The 16,074-nt window shown below is 48.0% G+C and overlaps 1 protein-coding gene across 34 annotated transcripts in view; it reads right to left on the bottom strand.

Annotated features, from left to right (window-relative positions):
* The window catches only part of LOC125957803 (dystonin), a 164,679-nt gene that overhangs the window by 77,436 nt on the left and 71,169 nt on the right, over window positions 1-16,074 (bottom strand). For all 34 annotated transcript variants that reach the window (XM_049690747.1, XM_049690748.1, XM_049690745.1 and 31 more), the window contains one exon: window positions 11,068-11,129. In XM_049690747.1, coding sequence (XP_049546704.1) covers window positions 11,068-11,129 — 62 coding nt within the window. The remainder of the gene's footprint in view (window positions 1-11,067; window positions 11,130-16,074) is intronic.

The following is a 16,074-nucleotide window of genomic DNA, read 5'->3' as shown; positions in this document are numbered from 1 at the left end:
ACCACTGCTACATCGACTCCACAAGCACTTTGCAGCGCGTAAACTCACGCAACGGCGTTCGGCGCGCTGTCAAACCGACAATTATCGAAATGACACAGAAACGGAGTGGATCAACATTACCAATCTAAGCGTAAATTGATTAACACCGTAACATCCCCCGGGCTGCTAATGGAGCACCATCCGCGAGGAGGCTGGCTGGCTGGCTGGTCAGCACCGCGCCCCAACCAACCATAAACCAATCGATCAACCATTTTTATTTGCTAGCAAACGAATTCTCAATAACTGCGCACCCCGCGCCCGCTCTCTCCCTCTCTTTAATTGATCATGATTATTGCCATCCACGTCATCGTCACCCACCAAGAGGACAAATGTTCCGTTAACAAAGCACTCCAAACAAGATGCTGCTGCACATGCACGAGCAGCAGCAGCAGCAATGTTGTTGCAGCACACAGCACATGCCAGCCCGCGTTAACGATGCTCGTGACACTTTGGGCGAAGCGTCTTCAATCATCCTCTGGCGCAGGGAACCCGGCAGCTTTATTAATGGTCTGCCTTCACCAATGGCAGCAGCACTGCGAACTGTCCAACAGGGAGTCCGAGTCCAACCAATGGATATTAATTGTGGTGCCCGTAGTTTGGTCGCAAAAACTCACTCGACTCTTGGTGATTTCCCATGCAAATCGACACTGTTTAATGTGCTTCTTCCTGCTGCCACCGAGTTAAGACCTCACTTATCATTGGCAAAGAGAGGCCTCTCTCTCTCTCTCGCTGTCATAACTCATCCAATCAACCTTCTTTCCACCCATGAAGCGCAGCGCCTTATTGAAATGTCGCAAAGCAGGCAGGCCACAGTAATGATTTTAAATCAGACCGAGTTGCCAGAAGAACAACAATCAACGCAAATCAACCGTCCTTAATCGAAACTTTATGTCACCATTTTGTGCGGTGCATCTCGCTCATTTCTTCGCAAACAAATGTACAAAATGGAGAAAAGAAACACGTTTTTTCATTTGCAGTTCGCTGGTTGGCAGGCAGTGCCAACCAGTGCCAGTGCCGAGCTGTGGTTTCATCATCAATCGCCGATGCGTTCGATGGCGACAGATTGACGATTGAAGGTTCGTCGCCCGACGTGTATATCAGTTACCACCCGAGCGCAACAGCAACTGGTGGCAACCTCAATCCAAGCGATGACTGACAGCACACGCTTCAGGGCAGCAGCAACTGGAGAAGGCAAGATGAGCCACTTTATCGATGCTTCGCACCTTAAGTTCACCAGCACGCCAGCACACCAATCCTACCATAATCAAGAACATGAAGGTAAGCAGCATCTGGAAATTATCGGATTTTTTTGTTTTGTTTTACTCCTGCATACTCGGGAGCAGAGCTAAGGAATGGAGAGGGGTTCCTCTGTGTAGCGATCGGTATGAACACGTGTTCTGCGTGATTCAATTAAATTCGCATGCGCCGTTCTGACAGGTTGTGCTTGTGCGCTCTTGGGGAGGTAACATTAGAAGCTTAGCTAGACGAGGGAAAGGAATTGAAAACGGATCCAGCGCTCGTAGGCCATCGCACCGGCTCTGTGGCTGACTGGTGTGCTGACTACGGAGTTTAGTCCACGTTGCATGTCGACGGAGGGGGGGAGGAGGGAGGCTTATGAGATTTATCCCCGTAACAAATTGGGTTCCCATTACCGGAGAACATACAGCGCGCACACAGGAGCTAGGACACCGGAGAGTAGAGTGCGCATTGAATTGCGCATCGCCCATTTAAGGGATCGTGTCGAACAAATTGATAGCACATCTCTGTTTGGACTGTGACCTATTTGTATTTAAATTGTAAAACAGTTGTCGGTACCCGGGGGAGACTGGTAGCAACTGGAAGGGATGTGATCATGCCTGGCAGAGTAACAGATGGTAGCGTCTGCAAAGCTAGTGCTACATTGTTGTACCAAATGCAAATTGTATATATTATTATTTATTTATTAAAACGATAGTGTATGTACTGCACATGTTGTACTGCATATTGTACATGTTATTTGTACAAAGTAACACAATATCACTCCGTATTTGGACATCTCACTTGAGGGATCATCCGTTAATCAATCTTGTAAAATCCTCATCTGTTTCTACAACTTTTACCATCACAGATCAATTGGCTGTAGTTGAAGAAGCGATACTTATACGTCAGAGTACCTAAAGGAATACATGATGTACCTAAAAGGATGATGATGATATAGGTATAAATATCAGTTTTGTTAAAGACTAATATATCAAATCAGTTTCTTCAACAATACTTCTTCGTCAGAACATGACCTGCCATGATTTTGGGCTCTATAAACGAACAAAAAAATCGGATAGGATCGACAATTTCCAGAGCTCCTCTCTTGCACAGCACCTCTAATCCGAGAGTCACAGCAGACGATGCAGAGACCTGCCTGAGCTAACGAATAGCACGAGAAACGTGTTTCACGGAACAACCAAGTGATACCATCGCGCTACTAAAACCCTGTACTTATGAACGGCTTCTCCTGAAGTAGAGCAAAACAAACCGTCAAAGCCTATGCCCTCAACTATAGGGCAACCATATTAGCTGTATTAGCCCCCGATGGGGTGCCCCCTCGTCGGATCTAGGTTTTTTTTATGCGCCGCCGTACATAGGACCTGGGTTCGATCTCGTTTTGTGCCCTTACCTTGCGCTTCACTGCGACACTGAACCGCAACGCGCATCTCGAAATGCGCACACGCAGCTCTCGGAATGTGCCCGAGACAGAGAGAGGGAGAGAAGCGTGTTCTGTGAGGAACGGGCGAATGATAGCCCGTGAGCACAAAAAAAACAACAACAACAATAAAACATACACACATAACGTCCCAAAACAAATGCGCCTCACGAGACCGCACCGCACTAATTGGCTCCAAGTCGTCGTCGGGGCCGCCCAAAGGAGATGTGAGGGGGCAGGAGGAAAAAAGAAAAGCGAAACGATACGTGCGCAGCCGAGGCACGTGCCTTCCGTACCAACTGCGGTCTCCTAGGAGCGATTACATTGCACATTGCGCGCCACCAGCGCAGCTCCGATCTGTTGTTAAAAACTTCACGATCCTGCCCAGGGAACAACTAACAAAATGAGGCTCTCGACCAGGCACCAGGCACCACCATCATCAAAGTGATTGAGAGCTGCGTGCGCTTTTACATGACGGATTCCGCCTTACATCACTCGCCTTGGACCGTGCGCTCCTCACGAGGAGTCATAAGCAGATCGTTTAACAAGATGAAACACAACATCAAATGTGCGGCTAGCCTTTTGCACGCCCACTGGAGAGGCAGGCAGGCCAGCAGGCCAGCTGGGGAGGGGAAAATGACATGATCGTTAATTTGAATGTACCCACTGGCACAAGGGGTGTGCACGGGGGCATATGATGGCTGACTTGCATGCATCTAGCATGAATTCGATCCACTCTCGGTGTCCGAGCTGCCACTCAGTCACGGTGACAACAGAGAACACCACCATCAACACCGCACACGGCGCTGAGGTCATATAGTTGGGGGAGGGGACGTCGTAAAACAACGTTATTTACGACCGATAACTCAAACCTTGCAATCAATAATTACGCTCCTTTGCCGACGAACTCTGCCGCACCAAGAGCCACAGAACCACAGACAGCAAACAAACACAGCACAGTAGCTGCTGTGCAAGGAGTGTTTACAGAGAGAGGGAGAGAGCAAGAAAGGGTAATAAGTTTTTGTAAATGAAAAATGTAGCCAGAGATGAAGCGCCAAAAGGTCGATCGGTTACGATGAGTGTCAGGTTTGTGTGCATTTTGCACGATTGATTAAGGTGCAGGCGTCAGGCGTTAGGCGCCACGCCAAGTCGCTGCAGAGAGAGAGAGAGAGGAGAGCGTGAAGCCAACGACGGTATTGGATTTCGAAGGACGAATTGCGGAGTCGATTGCTGTGGAATGCACAACAACAGAAAACGGTGGAAATGAGTCGGTGGGACTTAGGAGTGAATACTTCTAAGTCAGACAACAAGGGTCAATTTATATCCGGGGTTCCAAAAATGTGCAAGTAGGTGCTAAAACCGATTAGAAAGTGAATTCATCAAGGTTTTTGCAGAAGGTATCCAGACACTCCAGATCAAGGCAAAGAATACGGAAAGTCTCCTTAGTCGTCATATGCATCTCTTGTTTAATAATCATATGCATCGTAAATTGGAGATTTAAATGGCAACTTATCCTCCTGAACAAATTATCGACAAGGCCGAGGCTGTGACTATTATATTGTATGATACCTTTATAGCTACGGCTCTGAGGCTTGCAACCTGAGCTTTAATGGCAAACCTTAAACAACGTGGAGCGTTGTATCACGAAGTTACAATAGAGCAGCGCGTATACCTTATACGGACAATACGGTAAGGACATTAATAGATGATGATCCAATCCTTAAACTATTCTTAAGTCTCCCGAATTACCTCGAAAATAGAGTGGTGCCGGTGTCGATACTGTAACCGAAAAGTGAAACACCAGAATTCGAAACACTTTCTCAGATGCAGCTGTACGTTAGCTGTATATATATAAATAAGTAAGGCAGAATCCAACATTAGTACCCGTTCCAATATGGGCACTTCAGGACTTGTTGAAAAGAACTAAAACAATGAACATATCAATCCATAGAAAAGGAAGATTAGCATGTCTGTTTCTAATATATGCCAAGTATTCGCATATAGTCGAATACAAAAGCCACAAATGCACTGGACTAGAGTAATGACCAAAATGACAGATTATTCATTCTGTTCCTCCTACGAAGAAGACTAAAAAAAGCTGAGAGGATAATACGCGGTATATGACGAACACGAACGTCACGCCAATCTATCCTAGCGCGCACGAAAAACCGACGACGACGACGACGACGCGATGGTAACTAGTCATATGCATTCCACCTTAATGTGAAGATCAGTTTCCTCGCCCTTCCCCAAAAAAAAACACCCAACCTTCGCCTCGTCGTAAAACGAAACGATGCTTTCCCTCCCCTATTCACAACACACAGGCATTCGTCGTGCCAAAGCTAATAAATGGTATGCGCAAATAGCATGGGCTGCTGCATCTCTTCGGCTAGTATTGTGCCCGCTGTTTTGACACTTTCCGCCCGCCGGCCACTAACTGTTCCGAAGGACGGACGGATGGACTGGGAAGTTGGTTGCAAATCATTGCCGCACATTGGCTGCTTCCCGGTTCTGAAATTCCACGATTCCGCCGCGATGCGATAGTTTCTCCACGATAATTGCACCTTCGCGCAGCTAGTCAGCCAGCACCATACCACCTCATGCTGGTCAAGATGGCATCAGATAGTCACGCGGAAGGAGGTTCCCATCTTTCAGGGTGTGTGTGGTTCCAGCGGCTACTACTTGCTGGCCATGATTATCCCAGTGTCCAGGGCTTAGGAGGTGGGAATGGCAAACACCCTCCCCCTTCTCCCTTTTACTTCTACTGTGATGTCCCCCGGAGGGGGGCATAGCAATTTCGTTGAACAGAAAAGTGAAACTAGCGTTCATGCGCGGAATAGCGGTCCCCTTGTGCCAACGGCGGTTCGTGGTGTTCGCCCCGTAAACCGAGCGCACCCATAGATCACGCCGGGGATTTAACGTTTCGAAGGAAAACGGTGGGAAAGAAATGGTGCACAGACCTTTCGGTTGAATCCGCTCCTATACTACGCCAGAGTCATCGTATTCGAGGTGGTGGTTCCGCCTTGTTGAAGGATGACCCTCTTTTAAGGACAAGACGGAGGAAGAAGAGAAGGTGCTAGGACAAAACATGAAAACTGGATTACACGAAGCGGTGGGGAGATCTGTGCGGAGGACTTCCCCCGTCGAGGGAAACAATAAATAATTGCCCGCCGCTGCCGCTAGCATGGCTTCTTCCACCACGCATGGCCATTATTATCGTCGAGGTGTGCGGTGCTCATACGAGGAGAGACATTATCGGATCGGAGACATCTCGTCGGCAGCCAGCCAGCCAGCCAGCTTGGTGCTTGGCGTGTTCGTGTGCCTCGAGAGATCTCGGCCGCGGATGACCAATGCTGTATGCTCACGGTGTGCGCCTTACATGGGCCGTGCCGAAGCGACGAGAAGGGTGGACATCGTCCACCCATTGTATGCAAATGTCGTCGAATGTGAGAAGTGAGTAAAATAATCCTTAACGAAAAAAAGGGTCAGCCAGCGATCAACGCACGCGAAACCGGCTCAGTGCGCCAGCCAGCCATCCAGGGGAAGGGGGACTACCGAAGGACGGCTTCTGTTGTGCTGCTTCTCCTTTCAAGGCCATTTAGGGATCTCGGCAAAGGGAGATGCGTGGAGACCTTTCGCAGACGGAGGGAGAAGTGATTTATTTTTCTTTTTTTTCGATGCAAAATCAAATCAAAAGTGAAACGTAGGGGTTGGGAATGCGATGAGTCACAGACCGCGGACCCCGGACCCCGGGTAATGTAACGCGCATTTTATTACGCGCAGTCTGTCGCATGCGAGATCAGTTGGCGATCGAATGGTTCCGCCAACAAGAAAATCGATGCTGGATCGGGAATACAAAGCAATGGTGTTTTCTCGCGATTCATGTTACGAGTTAAAGTGTCGAAGTTGCAATAAACCGTAAGCAGCGTCAGGAAATACACATCGATACGATCTTTGATTTTCGGACTTGGTTGTTTGGAGAAAACAGCCAAAACGTAAATTTCATGCAGGGGTGGATAAACTATTTTTCATACTGCATGGACAACGGAGAAGACGATACTGAAAATAACTCAGTTGTTCTTGTAATTTGAGGGAATTAGCTCAAAATTAGCATTCTGAAACATGTTTTTAGTGTTAAATTTCACACTCAAGAAAGTAGTAAATGAAGTCCAAGAACTAGTAAATTGCCATTCGGGAAAAACCATAGCAGAATACTAAAGATATAGACTTTTCCCTCATAATCTGTTGCAATGAAAACATTCACTTTAAGGGAGCTGTATAATGTATACTTGTACAAAAACGTTTGAGTCAATTGAAGTGCTTCTGTCAAATATAAGGCCAGAAGCATTCTCTGTACAGAAAAAGGAAATAGAATTCTATAGTCCTTCTGCTTCTACGCTGTAGATATATGCAAAACAACGATCTACAAAACCTTGCTAATGTAGACGATGATCAGCATTTCAAACTGATGGATCGCAGCTATCAAAAGCTATTCAAAACACCATCGATGTCGTGATCATATGGCCATAACGCACTTTACGCTCTTGAGATGAAAACATAATCGCTCAATTTATGTTGAGTTAGGCATTCAAGCCAACTACAATACCCACTTTAAGCCTCGAATGCTCTTCTCCCGAAGCTGCAATAGCACAAGCGCTAGAAAAAAAAAAGCTAAACAGCTTGTTCTCTTTGACAAGCGCCCCGAACCACAGATATTCACATCTCGATCTCGAATGCCCCTCTTCTCCGTGAACGTGAACACGCACAGCGTAAATGAAATCACAACAAAACGGAAAGCAGTTGCATTAAAGCACAGCAAACTATCATTATCGTGTGCGACCCGACCCGACCCGTCCAGTCACCTCGTCCAGACCATATTGGCCAAAGACTGCACGCAAATCGACATGCAATACAGAGGGGCACGGGGGCCCACCAGTACACAACAGCCATGGTCACTCACTCATTACCCGCATTCGTGCGCACACTTCCATGAATGCCACCAAGTGTTGTCCGAATGACGGCGACGACGACGACGACGACGACGCCGGCGCTATTCTAAGATGCGTCCTCCACCCCTTCCCACTGGGCGGCGTCTGCCGGGGGGGTGTTTTGTGCGCATAACAAACTGCATTCATTAATGCTTCGAGATGGTGCTTCTGGTAGCGCGAAGCGACGGGGGTCGATGGTGCGCGAAATCATGGAATGTAGGCGCAGATGAGCCAGTCCACCCCCCACCCCTCACAACCACCCAGTGCAAATATGCCAGCAGCTTCTTCCAGTGCCAGCCTCCACTCCACGCACCACGCTCCAAGAAGAATGTATGCCGTGTCAACAGACGGCGCGCGGACGGTCGTTTGGTTGGTTGGTTGCCCCCCGGGTGCGCTAGCGGCTTCCGCTGCGCGTCGCTTGCATGCGATGAAGTCCGTGTTCGGATCGGTCGTGGTCTGACCATGGTGACCCAGTCCCAGTCTGTTGGCTGGGCTAGGAGTTTCCTCATGCCACACGCAAATGCAACATTAAAGACTGTACCACCGGCCATTGCTGCTCGTCATCAGGGTGCGCAGCTGTCTCTTGGTGACGATCAAGTAACTCCCACTAATGACTAATGAATCCACCAATTCCTCCGATTGTGCTGGAGGGAAAAAGCGGTTTTTTGTTTGTTCCATTTATCGACTTTAAAATCCTCATTAAACTCCGCGTGGTTTCTTCTTCCAGCACACACACACACACACACACACAGAGAAGCAGCAGAAACCTTGCGCTGCACAAGGTCACAAGTAACTCGATCGCACAAGCCCAACACACGTCGAATGAACCAAAAATCCCGGATCGTGGAAGAAAAAAAAACGCCAATCCCAACCTACCACCACGGACGGGGCGCGCTGCTGAGACACAGTCGCCGAGGTTCGCGCGTTTTTTGATTAGCATACAAATTGATAATTTGACTTTGACTGTCGACTCCGTGACTGCTTTTGGGGGGAAGGATGATGGTTGCTAGTGGTTCCTGCTCGCTGCTTAATCGTGCCTAATGGCGGCATTTTATCTTTTGTGGCCATTGCGCGTGGGTCGGGTTGGTGGCAATGAATTTTCTAAGCGTTTTTTTTTTTTTTACTGTAAATGTTGTTAAACAATTCAAGGTAGCAATGGTAATGTGCCAAGAGCATCACCGTCGCTCAGGGCGCAACCACATTTGCATGAGGTGATGAGGTTTTAGATCCGCTTGTGCGCTGGCGATGGCGATCTTACGATCTTCAAATGATCCGGATCTCGTTTCCTGGGTTCCGGGTTCCAGGAAGGTTCAAGAAAGGATTTCAAAGGTTGAAGATTACAATCTAAGTCATTTTTTCTGATTACATACTGAATATCCAATGATTCGTACATCCAAGAATTTTTGGAGACAGACTAACTCTACAAGATCACTCACTAGTGATGTCATTTGCCATCAGATATGCCTTAGTCCAACTAAGGCATTGCTTTTGCCACAAATCATCCAACATATCTGCACAAATAGCGCCATCGAAGCGAATGTTGCTTTCGGGACGCCGATAAAGAGATCCTTCCTTACTGCCCTACTCTTAAGCTTAAGCGCTTGTCCGTAAGCTACGAGGTGGAAAGTAGCTTACCACTCTCGGAGATTGGACACACCTAGCGCGCCTAGCCCGTTAACCGCAGTGTTCCGCACCGTGGACAACCACTGGATTCCTCCGATAAGCGCGGCAAGTTTTGCAAAAGATTTATAGCCCCCAGGCACGAGGCTACTACTGCTGCTGCTGTTGCTGCTGCTGCGCTCGATCAGTGATCGCTGGCGCCACAAGGCAACGCGCGCGGTACCTTCAATCGCTTATCGGCATCAGGGAAGGCTACTGGAACATCTAGGGCGTAGCATTGCGTATACCACACTCACACACACACACACAAAGGCGATGGTCGCAGTGGAGTCGTGAAGTAGATCAAATGAAGCCGCACCGTCCAGTCCAGTGCGAAAGTGCGCTCGCCCACCCCCCCGGCCCAAGATACCCAACATCCGGACAATCGTGCGTCGTAGGAGAAATTTGCAGGAAAGTGTCTTTCTGAGCACCGCGGGGCGGACCGCCTACGAGGCGGGCATCTAAATGATCGATCCGGAGCGGATCTCAAGGGTATGTCCGAGTCCGGCCTTTCTAATTGGGAACCATTTTCATTTTTCGTAATGAATCCCGATACCAACAACTGCAAGCGATCTGAGCCGCGTATCAGGACTTTCACGTCCGGGATTTCTACATTTGGCCAGCAACTGGATCGGCATAGATACTATTACTGTAATATGTTAAAACGACTCCATGTTATATAAAAATAACGTACAGTGTATTCGCCATTAAAAAAAAACTGAAGAATACGTCCATTTCCCTCATGACCAATAACGGGTTCTAGGGCAATTGGCACATGAAGATGACACATAGCGAGCTATACTATTGCACCGCTCCCAGAATTGGTTAAGCGGATTCGAATAAATCTCAATTGAAGATCCCAGCACTAAGGGACCGTACGGCCAACCGACCGCCACACGACGTCGCCATGCTGCGCGCCGAGATTTGTGTTCCTCCAAGGGAAGGGGACTGGCCGCCCGTTGACCTAAATACTTCCCGCCACCGGCACCGACCGAGTCCGGCACGGCTTCAATTAATCATCCACCACTTTCTGGCGGATCTAACTGTTCCTGGGCTGGGCCCCAAGTTGGAGGTTGAAATCAAAGACTTCGAAGAGCCTGGGGATTAGATCCGTATGTGGCGAGAATGCAAAGATTCCTTTTTTCGTAGAGCTGATTGGAACTCTCTTTTAAAAACATTGGCATTTTCGCACTTTTACAATCAACGCGATGGACACTAGAATTCGAGGGAAACTGATGAATGTTTTACAAAGAAACTATAAAACGACTTGTATTTGGAATTCTATTTCGAGAATTTGGGGATAAGTTGTTGGAAGCTTCTAACCAAGAGCTCCTATATGCAAATTTTGTGTAAGAACACTTTAAACAGAATTCGGGAGATGATGCACTAATCGTGACGAAAATATATGGATTGGAATTTGTGAATCCTAGTCCTACGAACATTAAACCAAAGGGAGCAATATAATCAAATCCATAGCCATTAATCGGCGATCGAACGAGAGAAAAACAATGAAGAGAACGGGTAAGAAACGGTGACGTTCTCGGGTGAGGATCGTGTTAAGGAATCAGCGGATCGTCGGCATTTTTGGCCGCTGTCCGGTGAAAGTGCGCATCATCATCTTCTTCCCCTCTACTCGAGGCAGCGCGCACACCGACTCACGCCGGAATCTAGCAAAAACTATTTTGGCAATCGCGCGTGTCTTACCTTTTTCAGATGTTTGTTGACCCATTTTGTGAAAGTTTTCTTCTGTATGGCATCTCGTTCATCTGGATGGATGGATGGATGGTCGATCGTGGCGCAAGGCACGGGCAAGAAGTCATCCGACAGGCACCGAAGATTTGATTCACGACGATGGACGGACGGATGGACGGCCGGATGGACAGCCGGACGGACGACGACGAAGCCAGAACGAAGATTGACGTAATCGGAAGGAAGAAGGAGGAAGAAAGAAATGGAGATTAGCAATGTGGCGTCTTATATTATGATAAATCGTTATCTCAATCAACATCTCAATTCAACAACGAGCGCACGGGAGAGCATGCCAACGTAGTAGGAATGGTCGTGAGCAGTTGGTCGGTTTTTTTTTTTTGCGATCGGTCTGCTCTGCTCGCTGTTTGCTGTATGTTGCGGTTGCGTTTAGCGGAAAACAGAGCGAAGATTAGAAGCTCGCTAATTAATTGTATGCAGCACGAGCAAACCTCTGGTATGCAAATTGATCGATTTAAATTAATTAATTGACCTAATCCGTTTCCGTGTTCCCCGCATTAATACTATGCCGATCAGATGGTGTAGTGGAATACGTATTCATATTTGCTGATTGTGACAGCTATAGAAGAGACATTGTAGACAACTGGAGAAGCGATAAAAGCCAACATTTCGCCATTCAGCGAAACGACCACATTAACACAGTCCAAAAACAACTTAACAAAGCGGCATTCATCGGCACCGGGGCCACAGTTGGCTCGATCTCTTCGAGACGAGACGCGTTTGACAACCAAATTAATGCAATCATTAACCCAACATCAAACGACAGCTATAGGCTACAAGCAGCCTACACACAAAGGTCGTTTATGCTCAAATCGCCTTTCGCCTCGCGGACAATACTTTCAATTGGAAGAGCATCAGGCAGCGCCCACATAGAGATGGCCTCGATGGGTACACCCCGATGGTGTAGCGAGCGTGCGCTTCCACTACCGGAACCCAAATTATGAACCCAAGAAAAGCATGTGACGTCTCAGTGCCCGTACAACAATTCCGCAGAAGTCCATATCGAACGCACAAACCAGCATTCCAAGGTTGCTCGCTCCACCACAAGCAATGAAACAAAACAAGAAACGGGCAGGTAAAGATGAAGATAAAAAAAAAAGATGAAGAGAAAACATAACATGACAAGATGTTGTCACCAGCGCGCGCGTCCGACCCGCCGCGTGCGTGATAAGGGGACGCACACGCACACACACACCACTTTGTTTACTTCCTCCATTGTCACACTCTCGGTGCCGGAGCGACAGGAAGGGAACGGAACAGAGCACATAGACGATGACTTTGAAGGGAACAACCTCTCACCCCCCCTCGCCGACACTCGACGACGTGTAAGACACGATTGACACTCATTAGCATGCTCTCTTCCCTTGTCGCCACGATGCCCTTTTTTCCCAGCTCCCAGCAATGGGCCGCGAAGCCGAAAACGGGGCCCCCTCAGGTTGCGCGCGACACTTGGAGAGTGTCAGTCGATGGTGTGGTATGCCGGCCTGGACCACCGCCGACTATCCAAAAACGAAACTAGACACCGCGCGCGCCCCCAACCTCTAGGCCACCATTCGTGGCCGCCCATTAACTGATTGGACAGGGTAGTGTTGTGCCCTTTTTTACATACCGGTTACCATTGAAGCTGGTTGATTACCGGGACCGATATGAAAGGAAGCCGACGACGTCGACGCACAAACTTCTTACGAAACTTCAATCGAACACCTCCTCCTAGACCCCCGTGAGCCCCGAGGTGAGGCTGATTGCTTACCACCAACCGACCGACCGACCGACCAGTAGGACTTTCGAACCACGCCATTATCATCGTCCAACGGCCCGGTGGTGTCGACAATCGCAGCGATATTGCCCCTTCGATATCTGTTCGTCACACAAGCACAGGCGGCTGCGACTGCACAGCATAGAGATGGCGGCTAGTTCGCCCAATACAACACGAGGTCGTCGAAATTCAAATTAATCGCAGAAAGAAGCCCGTTTTCATGGTCCGTTTAGTCCACAATTGGGAGGATTATTGGCTAGATAAAGATCAGTGGTAGCTAGACCGTAGATCGATCGATCGATCGATCGTACGGCATTCGTTCCACCTGATTTCGCTCACTACTACGACTACGAGTAGCTGTTGTGCCGTTGGAGATGTAGTATTGGAGACATCACTAGAGCGTATGACGTCACTAGGGGAACTGTCAAAACAGTGTCAAAAGCGCTATCAAAACAAACGATCCTCAAAACTTAGGATAATCCTCTTTTGATTGTAGACAGTGTTGCAACCTTGGAACTAACCAACAAAATGGAACAGAAGTATATAAGAAGAACACGACAAAAGAAGACTCCCTACTAGACAACACAACTCAATGTTGAGTTCACATTTAGCTACCAATTTAGCTTTCAGTCAGTCAATCCTTCCTATGGCCGACACATCTGAGCTTCTCATAAATTGGAACTCAAACAACAAAAGGAAGGTGCTATCGGCTGATGATGATCAAGATATACACTCTCTTCAAAGCTTTGGGGCTCGAAAAGTGCTTCACACGCACACACACCGAAGGTACCTACTCACCTCTGTGTTTGCTAACACACGAATCATGAACTGAACCCCCTTCTGCCCATCCCTGCTTTTCACCAAAGCGGTTTTATTTCCCGTTTTATCAACCCCTTCTGAGCGCATAACAGTAACCGATAAATTAACTATCGCCCTTCCTTCGTCCGGACCTGGATCAACGGAGCTGCGCAGATGATTCCACGGGGCGGGGGGAGTTGACCACAAATTTCTGCTCCCTCAATTCAATTACCACCCAACCGGTGGTCGCCGAACGCGATAGCATAGGAACCGGTTTCCCTCCGGACGCCTAGGCCCGTCATCTGGTGGAACCTGGTAATGGGAGGAGAAGATGCTGCTGACTCCGTCACCCAACCGCACAACAACAACAACAACAACACACATGGTTCCAACATAATCTCCCAGCAATCCTTTTCTCTCTTTCGCGTGCGCTCTTCTCGGTGGTGCGCGTGACGTTTGCAACTTTACAACGCAGCACTAGCGGGGTCTAGTCTAGGGCGGGGGTCCCCGCCTGGTGGTCAGCATACCACAGAGCATACTCGCACCCCGCATGGCCGACAGCGTGGTGAGCGAGAAGATGAATGGACGCGGATAGGACAGCCGCGGTAGTGGTACACACACCTGGGGAGAGAGGAGAGACAGCAATTTCGAAAGGAAGAAGACGACGAACGGCCGTCTCTCCACAGCTCCAGTTGTTCGGTTTCTTCCCCGCTCTTCGTCTTCACAATTGCTGCTGGGCTCTTCCCGTTTTCTTATGTTGCTATGCCCCCCATCATCCCCATGCACACACCCATGGTCTTGGTAAGGGGAAATGGCGCAAGCATCTCGTCATCAAACAAGAAGAAATCACGGTCAACATCACGGGGCGGACGTGAAGAGCGCTTGTGGAATGTGTGTGCGTGTGTGTATGTGTGTGTGTCTATACGTTGTTCCTTTCCAGCTGCGCCAAAAGTCATACGATAATGAAGGTCTTTCTATCGTCTGTTTTTTTTCTTTTTGGGTTGGAGTAGGAGGAATGTTTCCAAAATGTGACTAACCAACACTGATTAACACCGATTGACCGCGCTTGGCAATGTAGTTCGTCCCTTTTCGTCAACTACCAGGTGTATGCTGCCCTCCGTGTTCCGATAGCTATATCTACGATCCAAATGGAACCGTAGAACCGCTCTCGATGTTTCTTTTTGTTCGTTCGGCATCTGTTCAAATTAAAATCGGTGCGCAATAGTTCTAATTTCACTTCTACAACCAATATTTCCATTGTGTACAAAATGGCCAGTTCCGTCCTTAAAATCTGCAAAATGCGGACATCATTAATTTTATGCCTCTAGTTTCAAAAATAGGCGACAGAAACGCATCCAATGCTTATTGAAGCTTACGGCGAGAATGCTCTTCATGAAACACAGTGCAAAGAGTGGATTAAAAATTAAAAAATGGCGATTTTGATGTGACAAACGAGAATCGCCAGAAACCACCAAACACGTTAGACACGTAAAGACATTGAATTGCATGCCGTATTGGGCGAAATAGTTATAAGTGAGCTATACAAGCCACACTTAATCGATTTCGAACCGTGAAAGCCGCTTATCGAAATCGAGATAATACAGACCGATTTTTTGCTCGATGAAAATGCTCCGCCACATCGCGAAAAACCGCGGCCAAGAAGACTATACAAGACTTCAAATTGCGAACATTTTTCGCTTGCGGCTATCTCATCAGACTTGGCTCTATCGAATCAACATTCATTTGCATCGTTGAGACAGATACTGGGCCCAGCAGCGCTTCCATTCTTACAAAAGTTTGAAAAAATCGACCTGTGATTGGTTTGATACAAAACACCGACTTGTTTTTTTGCGAAGCATCTGTGAATTGCCTAAAAGATGGGAAAAATGTATAGCTAACTATTGTAATTTATTTGAAGAATAAGAGTTTCTCTATTTTCGCAGAATAAACGTGTTTTTTGACAAAAAAAAGACGGTTTCATATGCATACACCTGGTAAACACTAAAAGACACATTACATTCCCGGATACAGTTCCACCGGTGGCACCAACGAAATGACTCAAACTCATGCTCGCACCCCGCACCCCAGGAATCAGGGCGGGAGGGGGGGCTGGCGCCTTGTCGTGCTTGTTGTTCGCTCAACTCACGTTCAATGTTTTTACCTCTTAATATTCCCTTCAGTGATTGACGCACGCGGTTGAGCATAAGCAACATACTGAACAGCGACCCAGAGAGGCTTCACCGATATGTAGCTCGCGTGTCCGTCGATCGTTGTCACCTCACCACCGGACCAACCAACAAGCTGTGTCAACCATTTCGCGATCAATCAATCGCACCACACGTTCGTGAAACGAATGAAACATGACCGTAGCCCGATATGTCACGGTGAGG

This window comes from Anopheles darlingi, chromosome 3, assembly GCF_943734745.1.
Source record: "Anopheles darlingi chromosome 3, idAnoDarlMG_H_01, whole genome shotgun sequence".
Lineage (NCBI taxonomy): Eukaryota > Metazoa > Arthropoda > Insecta > Diptera > Culicidae > Anopheles > Anopheles darlingi.
Note: the sequence above shows the minus strand (reverse complement) of the source record. Positions and strands in the feature narration are given on the sequence as shown.